Raw genomic sequence first — 22470 nt, 5'->3', positions numbered from 1 at the left:
CCTTATACTTCAAAAATAAAATTCAGAAGAACATGCTTATAAATATATAAAGGAAGAAAACTCCCTAGAATTAGGCCTGGGGCCACAGTAAATACTGAGTAAGATTAAATTTAATAAACTTTTTTGTTAAAGATAGGGATTTATTCAGAGTTACACTTCCACATCTGAATATTTGCATTTTACGTCTCAACATTTTTCAAATAAAAACAATGACAGAATTAAACAGAGAAAGTTCCCGTGAGAAATCAGAGGTGGCATTAGCTCCACTGAAGTCTGTCAACCACCTGGAGACCAGCTCCATCTCTCTCAGCTGAGCAGCTTCTCAATTACACACAGAAAGTGAACCAAAGCCTTAAACAGCCATCCGGGGAAGATGTGTGGTCACCAAGCGGACCTCATCAGCTGTGCTCAAACTCTTGAGAATTCAAAGGTAGCACCTCCTTGGAGTTAAAGAAAAAAGGCAAAAAGCAGCTTCTGCAAAAAAGCAGCAACTAATTTTCACAGAACACGTTTTCTGGAGCAAGGCTTTCCCAAACCTAGCTGATCAAAACCCCTATTTCCAGAGTCCAACCTCAGGCCTAGCCAATCGGACTTCCCAAAAGTGGAGGCCAAACTCGAGTTTTAGGAGCTGCAGACCCAGCCCAGGAGCCCGCTGAGGGAGGGCCCTGCAGGCATGAGGGAGGGCTCTGAGGCTGCCTCGGGTGAGGCAGGGAACTGCCTTCGGGAACTCATTTCCATTTTTGAAAGGGAAAAAAAGCTCCCCTGATGACAAATGTGTGGTCCCCAAGACCACTTTCACTTTCCCCCATAATTGCTCCTGACGAATTTACTTTTTTTGCAAAACAGAGAAGTGCTGAAGTATAGGAACAATTTAGTTCTGTTACCAGGATCCTCAAAGCCACAGATCACCTACGGTATGTGTCTCATGGCATCAAGAACAAGATAGAAGTCCCAGTTTTCTGACTCTCCTCATTCATCACACCTGGACTGAGGGGCCCAAACAGGCCCACTTGGGTTCACTTAACCTGCATTTACCATGGACCTAATCACTCCCTCTCGCATTTCCCCTCTCACACTAAGGAAAGCACTGCCCACCTTTTGTTTTTCATTGCCTATGTCCACAGAGAGTCTGAAATTCCTGCTTTGTCAAGATACCATATACTCAGTATGTATTGTACTTCTCTCAAGTACTTTGAAAGTCAGCATATGTAAACCACTGTCTTTCAGTTTTATAACTGACACCCGGGAACAGGAGTGATGGATGCTCCAATGGGGGCCCCTCAAAGACCCTCATCCTCTTGTTGCACGAATCTCAGAGCCTTTGTTGCAGAGTATTAGTCAAGATCAGCATTCTAAGGTGCATAATGCAGGATTTCTCCTCGGATCTTGCCCTGACTTCCGCTGCCATCTATTTTGAATCTGAAGATCACCTCCTATTGTAGTAAACATTGGTTGCATTTGTAATAGAAAACTAGAAAGGCCTTCTCCATTGCATCCCGTGACCCTCCTCAGGACACACCTGTCCTCCTCCACCTCCACATGTCCAGACGTCCTCTTCCCCATGCACCTTCAGTAAATATATAGACAACATACAACCAATATTTGCTACAAAAGGAGGCCATTTTCAGATTCAGATTCCACTAATGCCAATCCCTTAACCTCAGTTATATTGTGACTTTGCATCAGATGCTTTGTTTTCAAGGATACCCTATTCTCATGCCCCTGACGGGATCAGTAAGACCTTCAATATGGCTCACCTGGTACCTCGAGAAATTGGCCTTAGAAAAACACAGAGACGACACCCAGGCGCCTTACTCCTAACCTGCAGGCTCACATACGGTCTCTCCAGACTCACAGGTATCAGGACATGCCAACACGTTTCTGAGCTGCACCCATGGCCCATCCCTTCAGCCTCTGAACACAACTGACCTCCTCCCAGGCGGATGCTTCAAGTGAACTGGAGACACCAGTATTTTCATATGGAACGTCGTGGGAAAATTCTCATTTTTAAAGTTCTCCTTTCAGGGCAGTATTTAAAGTACATCTTCGGGAACTCATTTTCCATAAAGATTTCTAAGGCTACTATACTAGCTCCATTCTTCCTAGGCCGTCTTCCATCTTTGAATCCACAGTATTTACTTACATGGAACCCCAACATCTTTTTCAAACAGTTCTAAAAATGTCCAAGATTCCTGACAGCATGTTCACCTGACCCAAAAGTCACACAATTGTTTGTTAAAGAAATACTCATTACCCAACCACAGTTAATGAATGCGCTGGGACCATTAACCACCAAGAACACAGGGAAAGTCAGAACCTGTTTCCAGTGGAAGAAGATTTTCCTTCTCTCACAGAGGCAGGGTGGCGTGGGGAAAAGTGACTGACCCGAGTGTCAGGGGAGTGAGATTTCTGGCTCTGCCCAAAATGTTTCGGCCACAGGTAAGTCACTCCCCCTTTCTGAACTCGAGTGACCTCATCTGTCAGCTCTTTCCACTACCAACTCCCATCCTCACCCACCTTCAGATGCATCACCTGGCAGCAGAAAGCCAGCCTGAGATCCGTGCCCTGCTTGGCCTTTGCCACACCCAGTGCTGGGGCAGAGCCGACATTAACCCACCACCCTGCACCTCCGCCGGCCTCCACGGGCACCCCATCCCTCCCGCGAGCCCTCACTCCCAGTTCTGGGGCATCCAAATGAACCGTTTCCACACCATTTTCAAACATCTGGCCTCACACACCCCTACTCACAAAATGCAGAGGTGGACGCCTCCTAATGCACAGCGAACGCGGCGGCCGCCAGCACTCCCTCACCTTCCCGTGAGCCACCTAGAAAGCCCACCTGCACTGCATCCCTCTCCCCACGGCCGTTTCCACACACAGGTGTTCCTGTCCGTGTCCCAGGCCAACCACCACCTGAGCTACGCATGCCCTCCCTCTGCGTTCCAGGACCACAGGCTATCCATCAGTTCTCCTTCTCTATCGGTTCCCTCCCATCAGCAACTGCACAGGCTCTAAACACTCCCAAATTTCCCTTCCCCACTCATAACCCACCTGACACAAAGCCGCTGGCTCTCATCACACACCTGCGCTGACCCCTCCCGTCTCCCCAGCTCACCCGGACCCTCCGTCCAGCCTCAGCCTGCGGAGACCCGGCCAGCGCCCCCCGGACCCCACCCAGGCTGCTCTCTACATCTGCAAGGTTATTGACGATCGATAACTTTGGCAAATTCAATGAATACATTTCAGCCTTCTCCTTCCTTGACCTCTTAGCAACATTTTATATCACTTAATACTCAATCTTTTTTTCTGCCCCACCTCTGACTGCTTTCCCCCTGCCTGTTGCATACATGTTCATCTCTACATCAGGCCCTGCTTGATTCTTACGCTGCAGGCACTTTTCAATGCATAACGGCTTCAGGAATCATCTACGAGATGAAGATCCCTCCATCTCTCTCCCCCTAGGCTCTGCCTCCTGACCCCTAGGCACCCATAACCACTTACTTTTGCGTATCTTTCAGGAGACTATCCCCAAATTCCGTGAGACCTAAACTGCACTAGCTGTTCTCCCGACCTGCTCCTCCTGTACTTCACACGGTCAACAGCACCACGCTCCCCCTGTCGCCCAAACCGCAAATCTGGGCACAAGCTCTCCTCATTCCCGCCCTCTCCCTCGCCTTGATACCTTCAGCCAAATCCCTGAGGCGCGTCCTCTGGACCTTCCAAGGCAGAGCTTCTCAGAGCGTGGTCCCGGGCCACCTGCAGCAGCACCACCTGGGAACCCGGCTCAGACCTCCTGACTCAGAATCTCTGGGGCGGGCCCAGCAATTGTGCTCACAAGTCCTCCAGGTGATTCAATGCTTGCTCGCAGTGGGAGGACCACCCATCTACCAGTATCATCAGAACTGCCCCTTCTTCATCCCCCAGCACCACGTCCATAGCTAAGGGCAGCACCCCCGCTCCCCTGGATTCCCGTGTCATCTTCCTCAGAATCTCCCAGCCTCCAAGTCAGGCCCACAGAACACCCCTCGGTCCAGACTCCACAAGCACAAAGAAAGGTGTCTCTGAAACACTCCTCTGCTGAGTTTAGGTCTGTGCTTTGTGATCTCGGCATCCATGTTTTGTGCCTGCCCCCACTCTCGCGGCTCTGCTAACAGCTGCTAACAGGGTGGATGTGGTGGACGCTGGTGTGAGGCCTGGGACCCTCCTGACCCTTTGGAAGCAGTTCCCTGGCTAAGGGCAAGTTGTGGCTCAGGAAGCTGGCTCCTGCGTGTGGCTGGGTGTAGTTACCACGCGGCCCAGAAGCCTTCCATGGAACTGTCAGTCCAGGCAAAGCCAAGAGCAACTGAGCGTGTCTCTGACTTCCCAATGGCAGCAGGTAGCTCAGAATTTGAATTTAGTGAAATAGGGTGTAAGTTCTCTGCACTCTGTGTGGTCTGCCCTTGCAGGTAGGGAGCAGTCAGTCTAATTAGACTGAGCAGGTCCTCGTGACAGGTGCCAGAGGTTACGATATGGGTTTCTTGGGTCCGATGTAGAGTGTGAATAAATGCTTGCAGCTCTTAGCCCTTTGTTGATCAATGAAGCACTTTTTTATTACTGTTTTTCGTCATATGTCAAGGAGGAACCGTAACTCTCCGCAGCTGTATATATAACCCTTTTCTCCTAAAGAGGAGTTGTTCAGTGCTCCTGTAATTTTCATTCTTTTGTCAAAGCAAGGTAAATACTTTAGAACTGTTAAATATATAAAGTGAATAAAGTTTAGTGTTCCACATGGTAAAAAACTAAATAAATAAACAAACAAAACACTCCTCTGCGTAAAACCCTCCAGTGGTTCCCCACTGCTCCTGGGATTGAGTTCTAATTCCTAAACCTATCTTCCAGAAGCCTCCATCAAGGGCTCTGGGTACCACCTAGAATCTTCTCTGCAGATGACCCCCCCCATGCCCACCCCTCACACTGGACACTGTGGTCCAGCCACAATGACCACTCGGAACTCAAGTCTTTTGTCCCCACGAAACACTGTGCCATTGCACGTGCCCACCTGGCAGTCACTTGGACAGCGAGGGGCACAGCACAGGGAGAGGAGCTGCATTTTTCATGAAAAAAAAGTCACTATTATGTGACTGGCTGATGACCACACATGATTAGAGACAGATAGAAAAGTCACACTGACACAATACATTTACATTTACATTTTACGTTTTACCTAAGTATAGGCTAGGAGCCAGCAAACTGCAGCTGCTGCCTGTGTTTGAAAATGAAGTCTTGTTAGGAAATAACAGTCACGCTTATTTACTGCACATTGTCCATGGCGGCTCTCACAGGATGACAGCAGAGCTGGGTACTGTGACAGAGGCTGTGAAAACAGTTACTAAAGCCTAAGATATCTTCCCTCTGGCCAACTTCAACAAACTATGCCAACCCCTCATCTAGACAATAAAGTAATACAAAGGAAATAAAGCATCTTTCAGATTTCCAAAGGCTAGTAAAACTCTGGAGGAAAAGCCCTCTAAGCTCCTGGTTGGCTGGTGTCCTCTGGGTCAAGGGCCCTTCAAGTTCTGCACTCCTCCTGGCTCTTGAGATGGGAGAAGGAGGCCACCAAAATGCGAGTCACACCCACACAACTAATTACTATTCAGTGCACATCCAGGAGAAAGACAAGAAAACCATGATAGAAAAGTTGGGCTGAGCCACCCATTTTAATAAAAGTCCATCTTATAAACTCAAAATGAATTCTGCATCACCCAGTTGGCCAAAGGAGTGATAAAAGGCACCACTTGTGAAAGCGAAACAGGCATCCAGAATAGCATGCCCCTTAAATGAGGAAAAACAAACCACAGAGAAAAAAGTATGCTATTAACTTTAAAAATGGGACTGCCACAAATGAGGGGGTTTTTTAATTTATTTTTTAAGACATTTTTAATTTTTTTTTTTAATTTTATTAATTTTTCATCTACATTACATCTTAATTGCTGCATGTGGGCTTTCTCAAGTTGCAGTGAGCGGGGGCTATGCTTCGTTGCAGTGCGTGGGCTTTTCATCGCCGTGGCTTCTCTTGTTGCAGAGCAAGGGCTTCAGTAGTTACAGCACGTGGGCCCTAGAGCACACAGGCTTCAGTAGTTGTGGTGCGTGGTTTAGTAGTTATGGCTTGCAGGGTCTAGAGCGTACATGGCGTACGGGCTTAGTTGCTCTGCGGCATGTGGGATCTTCCCGGACCAGGGCTCGAACCTGTGTCCCCTGCATTAGCAGGCGGATTCTTAACCACTGCACCACCAGGGAAGTCCCACAATGAGGTTTCTTTTTTTTTTTTTTTTTAACATCTTTATTGGAGTATAATTGCTTTACAATGGTGTGTTAGTTTCTGCTTTACAGCAAAGTGAATCAGTTATACATATACATTATGTTCCCATATCTCTTCCCTCTTGCCCACAATGAGTTTTTGCAAGTTGATTTTTCTGAATGTCAATAACCTTCATGGCCGGGGATTATCCTGAAATCCATCAAAGTCCTGGCAGCATATCCTCTAAGCTCAGAACACTGTGGTGAGGTAATAACAACCGTACCATTGCTACTTTTGCAACAATACTCTGGAATTGAGCATAATGGGGGGAGGAGGTGGTAGGGGAATCAGCTCTTTTGCCTTCTAAAATAAAATACACAGAAAGCAGCACATGTTAGGAATTTACTAAACCACATACCAGGTCAAAGAAATAAAATAATCTCAAAATATATGTGCTTCAATTCATATGCATAAAAGCTTGGCTACTGATCACTACATACAACCAGACAATGACAGAGTCAGAGAAAAAATCCTTCTCCTTCACCCTGAACCGTATGACTGCAATCCTAGGAGATGTCACCTGACCCACCGCACAATCAAGCCTGTGATAAAGAAAGGTCACTAATACAACTATTTAAAAACCATGCAAGTGTACAGCCAGCAAAGAAAGAAACCAACTCGGAACTTCTTGACACAATCCACTTATATCATTTAGGAAATCATCTTGTTTTAACTAAAAATAAAACTGGATGAAAAAATCCCCCTTGAAGAAAACTAAGAATAGTAAGCAGATTTCTTCCTGTTCATATTTATTGACTTTTCCCTTCAATAATTTTATGCTACAAGAATTATCCAGCCAAGAAAATTAAGTGTATTCCACGTGGTAGAGTCCCTGAGAGAAAAGGACAATGTCGGGTATAAACCAACCTCTAACCCCTTGGGTCCTGCTGTCTCAGGAATTCTGAGTAAAGCAGACATCCTTGTAGACAGCGGTACTTTCATTCATTCAGGCCACATTGTCTACAAAGTATACTGGACACACGCACAACAGAGCGAGCGAAAGTGACCACAAGAGGATTTCAGTCTGAAATAGAACTGGGGGAGGGGATGGAGACTCTCACGCACGCACCCCCAGGTAACAAACTGAGGAACCGAGAGACTGATTCCCCTTAGTGCCTGGTTTACAGAAGATGGAAACCTGTCTCCTGACAAGTGAACACCTGCCAAGAGGCCCGCCCCATCTTCAAGCCAATGAACTCACTGCCTGGACTCTGGCTGGACGCCCCATCTTTTCACTCCTTGCCCATAAACAGAGCCGCCCCAAACCCTTAACTGACTTCCTGAATTGCAAGTCCTCTGCTATTTCCCCAATAAACTCAATTTCTGGTCATTTGAGCTTGCCTCAGCTTACCTCTTTATTTAGGTTGACACTATAAGTATGTGAGTGATGTGCCAATATCTGCATGTGACACTGTCCCAGGGAAGCATGTGGTCACTATGAAGTGGCCAGGAACCCAACAGCAAGTGGGCGTGACAGCCTCAGCTTCACAAACTGGCAGGTGTCTGACCCACAGCTTTTCCTACTCTCTCCAGAAAGATGTGGGGAGGGAGGGTTGTCGGAAGAAGGTGAGAATTACGCCAGTAAAATCAAGAGTAGCAAGTAGATTAAGAAAGAAGAATGACAATAAGCCTGGAAGCACAGATCCAATAGAGAGTCGATTCCCAAGCCAAGCAATTCCTGAGCAAATCCACACTCCATCCATCCTCCACCTTCTTTCCGTCCAAGTTCACGTGATTATGAAATAAAGGAAACACCTGATCGTTCAAACAGTCCACTTAATAGATCTTGCAGTCTTCCCTTCCTCAGTCACAGTGGATTTCCCTCCAGCCTCGTGAAATCAAAGCATATTTACTGAACAGCTCTGCCGAGTTCTGCGATAGAAACTTGAAATAAAATAAAAATAGTAAACACTAGTATTTATTGGGCACTTATTACATGCCAGGTGCTATGGTGAATGCTTTATCAGTTAATCTCATTTAATCTTCAAGATTGTCCCCAGAGGTAGGTAGGTACTATTACTATACATGAAAATTTTTAGCCTATGACCTTGGGTACTTGTCCCAACCTCTTCAGTAAGTGTAGGAGATGGACCAGAATCCACAGTCTGGGACTAGAGTCTGCTCTGACCACTCTGGGGACACCAGATCCCTGCGTTCACTGTACATCTCACGAAGGCACCTCCACGGAAGATTTAATGTGCACTGGGGCATGCAGAGCGTGTAGCCTATTATGACACAGGTAAGGTCCTTTGAGACAGAAAATACAGACTTTGGTGGTGAAGGAAGGTGTCTGAGGAGTGACATCTAACTCTGAAGAGCATCCTCTGACAGAGTGAACTGAACTAGGAAGTAACAGTTCAGGAGCTGAAACTGGAGCTCTCGCCCAGACCCACAGACAGTCGGGGAAACTGAGAAGCACTCGGGAGGTGAAGGACAGGGTTTGGAGAAACAGAAAGGGAGGTGGGTCACAAGCTGGAGAAGCAGGTAGGTCATGGAGGGCCAAGGCATCTGGGCTTCACTCTGACAGAAAAACCACTAAAAAGGCTTTACGTAGGAATATGATACGGTCAAATGCCATCACGTGGTTTCTCAACTGCTGGCACTGGTACTGGACACTCTCTGTTGGGGAAGGGGTCCTGTAAAGTGCTGGGCAGCATCCCTGGCCTCCACCATTGGATGCCAGCTGCACCCCTCCCCCACTACGGCGACCAAATGTCCTCAGACATTGCCAATCCCACGCTGGAAGGACTGTGGTCCTGAACTGAGAACCACAGGCTGGAGCAAAGAGCCGGGACTGAAGACTCAAGACGGCAATTGACAAGGTGGATGTGAAAGCCAAGCAAGTGACAGCCGAGCTGAAAGGGGACTTTCCTGATTCCTCTCATACAACGTGGCTGCACAACCCAGGCCTCCAGAATCATCTAGAGAACGTTCCAGGCCCACCCTGTGCAAACTCCTCACCACCTCTGAAGCCCCTTTCACCTGGCAGTGTCATCATCGAGCCCCTCCGCAGGGACCCTGGCCTGCCTCCTTGGCCCCTCCCAACTCTCGAGGCCCCGCCTATCTCTTGATGCCCCGCCTTCATCCCACGGACCCACCTACCTCTCAAGGCCCCGCCTCCCTCTCATGGCCCTGCCTTCCTCTCCCTGTCCCACAACCCCACACCTGCTTCTCAGAACGTCCTCCACCATCCTGGGAGGCATCAAGTCTCAGCCAACACCTGAGCCCCTCAGGTCTAATCACTCCACAGACTGGACTTCGGAATCAGGAGACCAGCTCTGCCCCCTCAGGTGTTAAAGGATATCCTCCAGCCAAGCCTCCCGTGAATCCATCCCCTCTAGTCTCTCTACACCAGCTCTTCACTGTCCTTAAGAATTTTATCCCAATGTACTTCTCTCCACTGTATCTTAACTTACGAGATTTATTCGCTTACCTTTTTAGCATATAACTCATTCCCTATGCTAGTAACCCAGTTCCTCTGTCCTCCAGAATTGCCACCACAATGTCCCAAGGAGTCGTGAATTCTAGAAGTCCAAACGAAAATGACCATATTGCCTGAAACCTGTTCTCGCTTTCACATTCTGAGAATCACCCTCCACCCACAGGTCTGAATCAGAAACGAAGGAAAGCATTCAATCAAACGTCGAGTCCTGACAACGGTAAATCCTAAATATTCCCCACATCTGTCTCTTTCCTTCCCCACTGCCCCTGTTTCAGTTTAGTCACTTTTACCCACCACCCAGACACTAATTTTAAATTTATTCAATCCATTCTCCATTCTGCCACCAGAATAATTTTTCTTTTATAAATGCCAATCTGTTTATAGTTTAACTATGCAAAATTATTTAAAAGCATCACCAGGATGACATAAATGTCCTTGTTTACACGTCTGGCCTCCTTTCCACCCTTCAGTCTCCCAGTTAATCCAGAACCACCTGTACTCCATGGTCACTTGCATCTCCATGGCGAGCACACACACTCCTCCTTTTATAGCCAGTCCCCGTAGTCAACTCCTTGTGGACCCTCAGGTCCTTCCCCAAGTACTACCTCCCAAACTACAAGGGGACTCAGTCAACCCTCCCCTTTTGCTCTCCCTACTGTGCACGTCTCCACTGGGACCCCAAATACGGTAACACTACACACATCCAACACTCACTGTACACCCCATACTGTGCAAAAAGTTTTACTTGTGTTGATGCAGAAACTACTATATCACTCCTCATTTTACAGAAGTGACAAACTTTGAGAAATTAAGACATTTACCTTAGTTTGCACAGTAAAGTGGAAAATCCAGGGCTCAAATCCAGGACAGTCTGACTAGAGCCCATTTCAACCACTAAACTCCAACAGTTTGTTTTCACGTCTTACTTAAGTCGATGTAAGTCAGCTGAGAATAGAGGCTTTATTTTAATGTGTGTGTCCCTTGTAACTAGGGGTGGGCGGGGCAAGAGAAAGGGGAGGAGGTGAAAGAAATGTAAATCATAACTGCATATCAAGCACCTGATCTAAATTAAAAGAGGATCTATGTATAAAATAAATAAGATACATGGATATAATGTACCACACAGGGAATACTGCCTATATTTTATAATAACTATAAATGGAATATAACCTTAAAAAATTGTGAATCACTATGTTGTTACACCTGAAATTTATATAATTCTGTACATCAACTATACCTCAATAAAAAAATTAATAAATTAGAAGAGGAAATCCAGTTATCGTAGATCATTCAGGGCTGCTTTAACAAAATATCACACTTTGGGTGTCTTAGAACAACAGACCTTTCTTTTACACAGTTCTGGAGACTAGAAGTCCAAGATCAAGGTGCCAGCATGTTCAGGCCATGGCGTCTTCCCGCATCACATCTGGTGCCTTCTCCCTGAGTCCTCACATGGTGGAAGGGGTGATGGGGTCTCATTCATAAGATGCTAACCCATCATGGGGGCTCCACCTAATGACCTCAGCACCTCCCAAAGGCCCCACCTCCTAACACCATCACATTAAGCATCCCTGGATGGGAATCTGGGACACACACACATTCAGACCACAGCAGTAGTCTTAAGGAGAACGGAAAGTGTCATAGCGGCCTCCCCAGCCCAAACCCCAAGCGTGATGGGCCCTTCCCTCCTCCTTCCCTGGCGCCAGCTGGGTGGCTGGTGCAGGGGCCACTCCAGCACACCTCTCCATGCTCGGGCAGGGCCTGGCCCCATGCCTGCGCCCACCCACTGCACAATCAGGCAGCAGGTTGTTCCGTGCTGGGGACAGCAGCTCCCGGGCCACCTCATCAGTCACAAACTGACTGGTGAAGCCAGTGGTGGGCTGAGACCTAGGTGCCAGCGCCTCAGACAGTGATCCCAGTAACAGGCAACAACCCCCTCCACGTGGCCCCGGTGGTCTCCCCGCCTGTGCGCCTAGTTCCACCAAGAGCTGGAGGACAGTGCTGCTGGGACAGCCCGTACTTCTTCAGCCCCGGGCACTGGCTGGCATCGCACCTTCCTACTCCGGTAACAGCGGCCCCGCTCAGCCATTGGCTGCCCCAGTGGCCCCTCCCCCTTCTGTAGAAAAGGAGCCCCAATCGGACGGAGGGAAGATGGCTTTCTGAGGTGCTGATCTGCCAATTTCTTGTTGGGCTAGCTTTGAGATTAAAGTCGTTATTCCTTCATCCAGCGGCCCGTCTCCCGAAGTATTGGTCTGTCGTTCGCAGAACAGGAGGAGCTTTGGCTCGGTAACGAAAGTATGTCATTAAACAGTAAAAATGAAGTAAAAACTCCAAGATACTGAGAACAGAGAAGAAAAAAGCAAAGAAAGTTACATGTGTCTTCTCCCAATAAGGAAAAAAAGAAAGGAAAGGAAAGAGAAACAAAAGGAAAAGAAAAAGAAAGCACAGAGAAGAAGAAAAAAGACAATAAAATATTTTGTTGCACTGGATGGGAGCTCCCTGTATAAGAAAGGGATAAAACAAATGAAAACTAAACTAAATACGGGATACTTCTGAGCAAGTAACTGTTTACTGAAATAACAGACTCCGTTTGAACTTGACCCCAAGAACATCCTGGTTTGAGTGTCCTAGGTACTATGATATTGGGATATTGAGAAGGAAATAAAATCAGAGCACAGAACTGCCTCTGCTGGGCAATATTTACAGTATGCATATCTTCTTCAACTTTTAGAATAAACTTACAGATAAAACAGTAACCACAAAAATATGCCCTAAGGGGCTTCCCTGGTGGCGCAGTGGTTGAGAGTCCGCCTGCCAATGCAGGAGACACGGGTTCGTGCCCTGGTCCGGGAAGATCCCACATGCCGCAGAGCAACTAAGCCCGTGAGCCATGGCCGCTGGGCCTGCGCGTCCGGAGCCTGTGCTCCGCAACGGGAGAGGCCACAACAGTGAGAGGCCCGCATACCGCAAAAAAAAAAAAAAAAAATATGCCCTAAGGATGAAAGTGCACCTGCTGGAAGCTGGCACAGTCCCGGCGTGGACCAGCTGGAGGGGTCAGCAGAGGAGCTAACAACAGGCGGGGTGGCGGGAGACAGGACCCGGCGTTGGCGGAACGACGACACATCAGAAAGTTTACTGTTTCATGTTCAAAGCCAACGACCACAGGGAACTAGGACAGCAACGGGAACTACGCCGGCAGGAATGGGGACACGCAGAAAGTGACAGTGATGTGGATAACTGCATCCGTAAGCCTACAACACCAGAAATCAACACCAGCTAAACAAGGGCAGGGGAGGGACTGAAAGTGGGCAGCAGGCGAGGGGCAGGGCCGCTGCTGGTCTCCCAGCCCTGCTACTCTCCTCACCAGGGGAAGGTGGTGCTTTACACGTTTCTAAGTCCTTAAAATTAAAAAAAGAAAAAAACTGTGTGAGTAAAACTGAGAAAGCATTACAGTTTCAATCTACTCTTGTTACCCTACTTATAATGGATTATGCAGTGATCACCTAGGTAACGGAACAGATATAAAACATGGCTACTAAATGAATTTCAGAAAATAAAATCTTCCATTTTACTACTGACTTCTATGCTGATATTAGACAGAAGTCTGCAGGGAAAATAAATATTTCAGCTAAAATAATTTTAAAAGCTGGGCTACAAATTAAGTATAATTTTAATACATTTCAAATAAAGCAACTTCTGAGAGTTAATACTGTATGTAATGTTTCAAAAGTAAAAATACAGCTTTATATACACACATGTTCTCTCAGAGTTAAAAGACGTGTCATAGCTATTATTGCTTCTCAGGAAAATATTCATGTGGGTTTGACTAAACAGCATTTAAGTATTATTCTTGCTCTGAGAAAAATGAATTTAAATACAAATGATCATTTCTTTTTGTCACTGAAGTCTCCATTCTGGCTACTGATGATAGTGAGGAAGGTGCATTTCATCCAGTTTCTGCAAGTGGCTGCTCTTGGTGTTGATTTATGACATCTTTCAATAGGTTCAAGATCATGTTTTTCTTATTCCTTTCTGGCCTGGATTTTCACGTCTCCCTTGTCCGTAATTCTAGCCTCAAGAATATACCCCTCCAAACCTATGTCCATATACACACACCAAAGGCTTCCACCCATGTGGAAAACATGGGCATCACTACACATTTACCAAAATCAGCAGATCTGCCAAACCCAAAACAGCCCATCCAAAAATATTCTACTAGAAAGACATTTAAGATCTGATTTAAAGGATTAGGTAGATAAAACCATATAATCCTGCCAAAATCCTTGGGCCATGTATACTTGCTTTAATTTTTGTCATGTAAAGAGATTATGTGATATCTGACATAGTTATGACTGGAGAAATCCTAGAAGAGCTTGCTAATGGATAATCAACAATTACGTAAGATAATTGTGGTTTGCTGAAAACAGCTGCTGATGAATATGACCCAGAAAAAGGGTCTCAATTTGAATAAAGGCATTCTAAGAAGAAGGAGTCTTAAGGGACCATATCCTGAACGTACTCTGGCAAAATGACCTCCGTCCACACCTAACGGGCAATGAGCCAGGGTCCATGGTGGGCAACAGGCCGAGATGCCTTGTCTACAGGTAGCAGGGCAGCGGCCCAAAACTTCAAATATGTGGTGTGTCACAACAGTGAATGCTTTGTTATTTCTAAGGATTTAGAAACCATGCTAAATATTTCAAGAGAGAGTTTCCCTCACACCTGACGGATGAGTAAAACAGGTTCCAAAAGAAGAAAGTCTTTCCTCAGACCACAAAGAACACAATCCACAACTCAACAACACATGCTACCAAGCTGCAGACAGGAGGATTATTCCTATATTTTCCCTTGCTATCTTCAGAATTGCTCTTGATTAGAATTTTATTTGAGATATAAAACACAAAGAAACAAACAAAGCAAAAGGCAAAGGTGAGGAAAATGGCAATGCTACTGGGCTATTAAAAGAGCTCAATCTTTCTTTCTGATTTGAGAAAATGTGACTTTGAAAAGGGCTGTCAGCCCTTTTGTGGCTGAAAAAAGGTTAAGTGTCACGGCCTTAATTAAGTCAATGACTTAATTAAGCAAAACCTATTGTTCGTCAGGTGATATGCTAGGTTATTAGTTTTCTAAATAAACAGAATTTTATTCAAGAAAAGTACATAAGGAACACCAGTTCTGTCCTCACAATACTTTCCTCCTAAAACAGGCCTATCTTCTCGGCCCCGGTAAACGGCGCAAACACCCACCAGACACTTAAGACCAGCCCCGAGAACTCATCTTTGATTCCCTTTTCCATCGCCCCCTCCTAAGCCCCAGAGGTCCCATTAGCTCCACCGGGCAGGGCAGGACCTCTCCCACGCCCACCGCCCCCTCTGTCTCCTCCACTGGCTCTCGCTTGGCTCCTGTGGCAGCCCCCCTGCTGTTCCAGCTCCTGCTTCGGCCCCCGGAACAGCACCCAAGGCCAGGTCCCATGAGCCACACGCAGCATGGAACAAACACACTCTTCCCCTGCACAAGACGCTCTGAAAGCTCCCACTTAAAAAAACGCATTATCCTTCCATGGCTTTCAAGACCCCGAACGACCTGGCTCTGTAGTCCTTTCTGTCCTCACCTCCTGAAACAGCCGCTACACAGGCCCTCAGGCTGTGTCAGCGCTCCCCCGGGGGCACTTGCACTTGCCTCTGGGCTCCTGGGGGGACCTTCCCTTTGACGTCCCCTCAGGGCTCCTGACTTACATGCGGGGCTTCCTTCTACACTCTCCCCACCCCCCCCTTCACTGACCATATTCCACAGGTTCACTTCCTTCACAGCACTTATCAGAATCTGATGTAAGTCCATTACCTACACTACATGTTTGTGTTTTCTCTGTCTCGCCCCACTGTGAAGAGGACGTAAATCAGGAGAAAAGGAAATACATCTCTGGAGCCTAGAACACTGCCTGGCATAGAGAATGCAGTCAGTAAACATTTGCGAATGAATGAACATTATCACTCAAAACCATTTGCCTTTCAGTATCCTTGAAGTTTTAACCAAGTTAAAATGTGAGAGAAAATGTGAAATTCTTTCACATTTTCTACAGCATCTCTAAAGCAAAATGTTAGGCCCTAAAAATGTATAAAATAAAATAGAGCTGAATCAAGAGGGTTGACTGAAGTAGGCCAATCCATAAACTGCATGAAAAAGATCTCCAGATCAAACTGCAGTGCTCTAATTCCATGGTGTGGATGGAGATAAAGGGGGGTGCTCTCAGGGAAGGGAGCAAAATTAGGGGTGGGAAGAGGACCTGTCATGAGCTTATTCCTGTTGTGTCTCAAAGGGCAACTGTCCTCAAGAGAACTGTTGGTGAGAAATCCGCCTAGCAGCAACTTTCTGGAAACCAGCAGAGAGGCTAATTATCAGAAACTTCTCTCCCTACAGAAAGCGCATTCCTCCCCCTTCCCCCACTAATGCCTCAGTTTGCATAACTCCCTGTACTGTTAGCTCTTCTGAGCTTTGAAGAAAATCCTCAATTATGCATACAATAAATGCACATTTCTGCTGTTGAACTGGATTTAAATATCTGGAAGAATGTTTCCTACTTGTTTTATTTTAGGTTTGGCATGGAAGTAGAAAGGTAGCACAGAGCCAATGAATAAAGTGAGAAAATGCAACCGCACAAATTTGCAAAAGAAATTCCCCACTCTGAGATAATTATTTCATACCATATTAAGGGACTGCATTTATTTTGCTTTTCACTCTATGCCTTAGCCGGCTGCCCCCTAAAATGACAAGGCCAGGAGGGGTTACTAGTCTCTCTAACCCAAGAATGGAGGAAGTAGGAGGTAAGAAACAGCCAGTTCAGTAATTTTTTTAAAAAGGAGGAATAGGGTTATTCTATTCTTTTCAGTTTACTCCAATTCCACATTTATAGACTGATAAGACTTTATTTCTGAGCTTTAAGGGAAGAAAATGCAGTCAACTTGGGAATAGTTTTAATTAAAAAGCAAGTGTTAGGCACAGCTAGTGTCTGCCTCCATCTATCCCATAATTATTCTAATTCCTAGTTGCAAAGTGATGTATCTCCTAGAACACAGCTCAATAAAGCACTTAGCTCACAACTGTCCCCAGGTTCTGTACCTGTAATGACATATCTTTCAAAAAGGAAAAGGGAGGGAGAATTTAATTATCCAATTTTTCTCATAGAAGAAAAAGATCTACCGAGTGGTGGTTAGCTGCAATGTTATGAATGGATAGATGGACAGACAGACAAGACAGATAGATAGATGACTGATAGATGGATGGATGGATAGATGATAGATAGATAGACAGACAGATAGATAGATAGATCAGTTGATCTTAAGAAGCTTCACAAGTCACAGTATATCCCAGGGAATCTTCTTTCACATGAGAAATATCAAGAAGGTTTCGCAATATTTTATGTGGTTTATTTTCCTAATACTGAAGGGAGACCACAGTCGTGATGGGTAAAGAACAGGAAGAAGAAAAACAGGCGCATATGGACGTTTTGTTATTTACTATCACTTCTTGATCTCAGCCAGGGCTCATTTCCATCATCTTCAAACCCCTCTCTCAGTCGCGCACACACAGAGGACAAGGAGTGCGGTCAGAAGCAGAGCACACATGTAACCAACCCGCAAGGATGAGACCTTTACCCTGCCTCATACACTCCGAGCTCCACACAGGAAGCCAAGCAGACTCCACTCTCCTCGCGAAAAAGTCTGCTCATTGCAACCCCCGGGGTCGCACACGTACCACATACATGAGAAAGATGAGCGATACTCTGGTTTGGAAGCAACAACCCAGCTGTGCTGTTATTTGTTATGAATTATCAAACAGCTCGGGAATGACTGTTCTGAGGTATTAACCCTCTTGGTGAGTGGGAGCTGGGGAGGAGCAGATGGTGCTGCTTCGTGTCAACAGTTAGTACCTGCATGAGCACAGGAAGAGTGCTCCAGGGCCCGCAGAAACAAAGCTCTGGCCCTCAGAGCTGCTTCTGAGGGTATATGCGCATGACCAGCTAAGTCAGAAACACCGACTCAGAGCCACTTAAAAAGCATCACTGGTTAAAGCAGGCTAGAAAACTGCCAAGAGCGGCCACCTGTTAAGAAAAGGAGGTTTGGCAAGTATACTTAAGAATACCCTAGTCGGAAAGGCACAGATGTGCGAAGCTGTTGAGTGGCAGGGGCAGGAAGGCCTGCATCCCATGCGGGTCTTTAAATTACAGGGCGATGGGTTGACACACATCAGAGCTGCTGTTTCCACCGCAATCTGCCTCACAGCCATTGAGTTCTGTGAATTCTCCTACTTACGTCAAACGGAGCTGAGCTGGACTGGGCATCCTGACCACACGGCTCCCTGAAGCAGTCACTGAAAGGAAGGAGCAGTCCCATGGCAATGATCCGCGAGCAGAACTTCTCTGCTTCTTCTGGAGGCCCGCTCTCCTGCTGGCTGAACAGCTTCTCCAGCAGCGTTCGCCCTGCAGGGGAGACACGGTCGTTAAGTGGGAGCACTGGCGGGTCCCCTGGCTGAGACTCCCGGAGGAGAGGCCGACAAACACAGCCGGGGCGGCGCCGTGGCCGAGGCTTGGCCGTGCACAGGGAAGACTCTGCAGGTGGGCCTGGGTACCACACGGGAAAGGGCAGCTCTGGGTCCCCTCCCATCCCCCAGAACACCTCCCGCCTCCAAATCGGATGGGCCACGTGATGGGCCCTACACCCTCTTCCATCTGAAGAAGACCCAGCCTTTGGGGTTTCACTGGAAATCCTCCTTCCACTTTGTCAACCGGCCGCTGGCTCTCTGAGGAGGCAGCCAGTAGCCACCAAGTGGGCTAAGAATCGTCAGAGGCTGCCTCACGGTCTGAGGGGTGGCTGTTGGGGGGCAGGAACGGGGTGGGCAGGGAGGCAGGCACCAGCCACTGGAAGAGGACAGGGCGGGCCCGCAGAAAATGCCTCCCTGGAGAGGAGAGTGACAGAAACTCAACATCTTCTCACATGAGCCTCAGAAACATCACTCTAGGGTAGGTCTGCCTTGAGGTTTCCACTGCTTCCAGAAGAGAGACAAGAGAAGAGAGGCACATGGAGAGGAGAGCGCCGGCTGCGGGCCAGGCCCACCTGGTCCTGTGGCTCTGGGTCCCACGCACGGCGAGGACGGAGGAATCCGGGCATCTGCTCTCACTGGTCACCCAGAGCCGAGAGCCGCAGTCCAGCCCCTCATCTGTCTGACTCACTATCCAGAGAGCGGTCTCGCTGGCTTCCACACTAATCGCCTCCGTCTCCGGTGGAGGCAACAGGAAGTCTCCAGGGTCACTCAGTTCCCGCTCCTCTGGCCCTCCCTCTATCAGCAGGTTCAGCCTTCAAATTGAGAGTAGAGTCCCAGACCCAGAAAAGCTCCCAGTGACCCCCCTTCTGCACGCTTCCGGCTCCCTTCAGGGCTCCTCTGTGTCATTAATTACTTTAGTTAATTATTTGTTTCATGTCTACCCGCCTCACTATAACATAAACTCTCTGACAGCCAGCAGACATCCTGCAGACCTGGCCACTCGCACAGGAGAAGCACCAATGAACACTTTCAGGATTTCTGAATGAATACAATGCTCTGATTCTGTGACAAAGACTCATTCACATCATGGTCAGAACTGGAAATGAAATATCCATCTAGACCAGGGGTCAGCAAACTTTTACTGCAAAGGACCAAATAGAAAATATTTCACGCTTTAAGGGCCAATTAAGGTCTCTGCTACACATTCTTCCTTGGTTTGGCTTGGTTTTGAACAACTTTAAAAATGTAAAAAGCGGGCTTCCCTGGTGGCGCAGTGGTTGAGAATCCGCCTGCCGATGCAGGGGACGCGGGTTCGTGCCCTGGTCCGGGAGGATCCCACGTGCCGTGGAGCAGCTGGGCCCGTGAGCCATGGCCGCTAAGCCTGCGCGTCCGGAGCTTGTGCTCCGCAACGGGAGAGGCCACGACAGTGAGAGGCCCGCGTACGGCAAAAAAAAAAAAAAAATTACATAAATAAATAAATAAAATAAAAAAATAAAATAAAAATGTAAAAAGCACATTCTCCGCTTGGGGTTGTGCAGGGCCAGGCATCACTCTACACACCAGTCACATCTAAATTTCAAACGTATAAACATTCAGTTCTGCAGGATGGATTCCATGCAATTTTAGTGCCTCTTCCTATGTTTGTTTGTAAAAGAAAAAAGAAAACTAAACTCAAAATCTACCTCTCATACGTAGAATGACAAAGCAGGGCAAAAGAGGCTCTCTGTTTTCTCCGTTCCTGTGGGTCACTAGAGAGCATTTGCAGGTAGCCCAGGACATTTGCTGAGGGGAAACTGAACTCTTTTTCCCCTACATAACTTAAGTTTGCCTGCACCTAACTGGACCCACACACCTAGGAAACCATATCCCTCAGTTCTCAAGTGATTGTCATTACAGTAAACCCATCTTATGCAGACCATCTTACAGTAGCTCTGCAAATGGCCAGAAAGCTAATTAGTTCTTTCCTACAACTCAATCTCGTATACGACATAAAACAAGGGAGACAGGATCTCACGTGTGTGTGTCCCAGAGTGAATGAATGTGTATGTGTTCATCAAGCCAAAACCTTATGAGCAGTGGATGGGGAGCGCGGCGTGGAAGCACAGCCCCAGAACTCCGTGCCCTGAGGGTGAACACCCTTCATCCCGAGCACCTCCCCCGGGCCGCACTTCCAGCTCTAACAGCCCTGGGTGTCCCCCTGGTGGCAAACTCGCCCTGGGCTGGGAGCCCTGCCCTCACCTCCCTGCCTTCACAACAGCCCGGGTGCCCCAGGCCTTCCTTCCACGGGAATCTCGAATAGAGACGTCACGCCCGATCCCACGCGCTTAGGGACAGGGAGTGGGGCTGACTTCTTGATCCCACGAGCACTTTCAAACGATGTGACTCCTCCGACCCCGCAGCGCCCTTGACACTCCGCCGACCCTCTTCCCACAGCGCCCACGCCTTCCGGCCCTGCCGGCCCTCACTAAGCCCTCCACCTCCTCACTCACCACCTTGGTCTCCACTCGACCCCATCATCATCGTCACCGACGCTCACGGAGGTAACTCACCCGTGATCGTGAGTCCTGCCTTCACCCCGCAGGGCCCGGCCCGTCCACCCCCCAGCTGGGCCGCCTGCGCCAGGCCCGCATCCAAGTTCACTCAGCCCTCAGGGCTCCCTGTCCCCCTCGGGCTGAGGCTGTGACACAAGCCCCACCTCCGGCCGCCCCTTCCAGCTCCCTGGGCACCACCCGGGGGTCCTGCACCAGAGCACTCTGCCCCCGGGGCTTGCATGACCAACACTTTCTCCCTCACCCACATCTCTGCTCCACTGTCACCTCCCCCACCCTCCTTACAACAGCACCTATCACCCTTGCCCATTATTCCCTTCAGCCTCCAGGGCCGGGCCCTGAACTCCTGCGAGCACGCGGACCACTCCTCCTCACGTCGGCTCCGTTTCAGCAGATGCTGGTGTCTGTTCACCACTTTCACCCAGAAACTCAAGGGAGGCCTGGCCCACAGCAGGTCACCAGTGAACCAGTGTATGGACATCTCATCCCCGACACGACTCTTTCGGCTCTGCCTCTGGAATCCCCGCTAAACCTCCAGCCTCCACATGGGCCTCGAAGCAGTCACGGTTACACGGTTACTGCCACCCTCGCCGATCGATCCCAGGCTCCACCACCACACCACAACCAGGCCCCCATCCCCCTCTCCCTCTCTCACGTCAGTCTGGGAACTCACCTTCCAGCCTGGCCCACCCTCCCCTCCGCCTGCCCCTGAGCACCTCAACACCCCAGAAGAAAGACACGCACGCTGCGAGTTCTCACTTTACTATCTTGACTATAAACGTCAATCAGGCCCAACCCTGCTCTGCATTCTCAGCTCAGCTTCCAGTCGCCCCCCTCATCCCACTCCTTCCAACGAGGAGATGATGACCTTCTCAAATAATTTACTGAGAAAATGCAAGAAGCCAGGACAAACTGTATACGCAGAACCCCCACACCTGCACCCTCCACTGCCTACGCTTCACGGTGCACACGCTGCTCCAGACAAAAGCAAGTTCTTCCCTCTGTGTCCTGGATCTAATTCCTTGTTGCATGCATGGAACTTCACTCTTTAACTGTTCCTTCTCTCTCTGAATCATGAACACGCCCTTCTAGACTGGATGTTTCCAGAATCACAAATACATGCTTAACTGTAAAAAAATCTCCATGAACCCACATCATTCCCCACCGCCAGCTACTGTCCCATTTCTGGGTTTCCTTTCACATCAAAACTGCCAGGTATATCATCACAAAGTATACAAATAACAAATGCTGAAGACGATGTGGAGAAAAGGGAACCTTCATACTCTGTGGGTGGGAATGTAAATTGGTTCAGTAACAATGAAAAGCACTAAGGACATTTCTCAAAAAATTAGAAATAGAACTACCATATGACTTACCAATTCCACTGCTGGGAATATATCCCCCAAAAATGATTCAAAACTATACATGCACCCCAATGTTCATAGCAGCACTATTTACAATTGCGAAGATATGAAAGCAACCTAAATATCCATCAACAGATGAATAGATAAAGATGATGTGGTACATATATACAATGGAATATTACTTTGCCATAAAGAATGAAATAATGCCATTTGCAGCTACATGGATGGACACAGATTATC

At 47.9% G+C, this 22470-nt stretch overlaps 1 protein-coding gene across 2 annotated transcripts in view; it reads right to left on the bottom strand.

Moving 5' to 3' along the window:
• The window catches only part of FMN2 (formin 2), a 311085-nt gene that overhangs the window by 257137 nt on the left and 31478 nt on the right, over positions 1-22470 (bottom strand). For both annotated transcript variants that reach the window (XM_067025752.1, XM_067025753.1), the window contains exon 2: positions 18089-18255. In XM_067025752.1, coding sequence (XP_066881853.1) covers positions 18089-18255 — 167 coding nt within the window. The remainder of the gene's footprint in view (positions 1-18088; positions 18256-22470) is intronic.

Source organism: Kogia breviceps, chromosome 2 (assembly GCF_026419965.1).
Source record: "Kogia breviceps isolate mKogBre1 chromosome 2, mKogBre1 haplotype 1, whole genome shotgun sequence".
Lineage (NCBI taxonomy): Eukaryota > Metazoa > Chordata > Mammalia > Artiodactyla > Physeteridae > Kogia > Kogia breviceps.
Note: the sequence above shows the minus strand (reverse complement) of the source record. Positions and strands in the feature narration are given on the sequence as shown.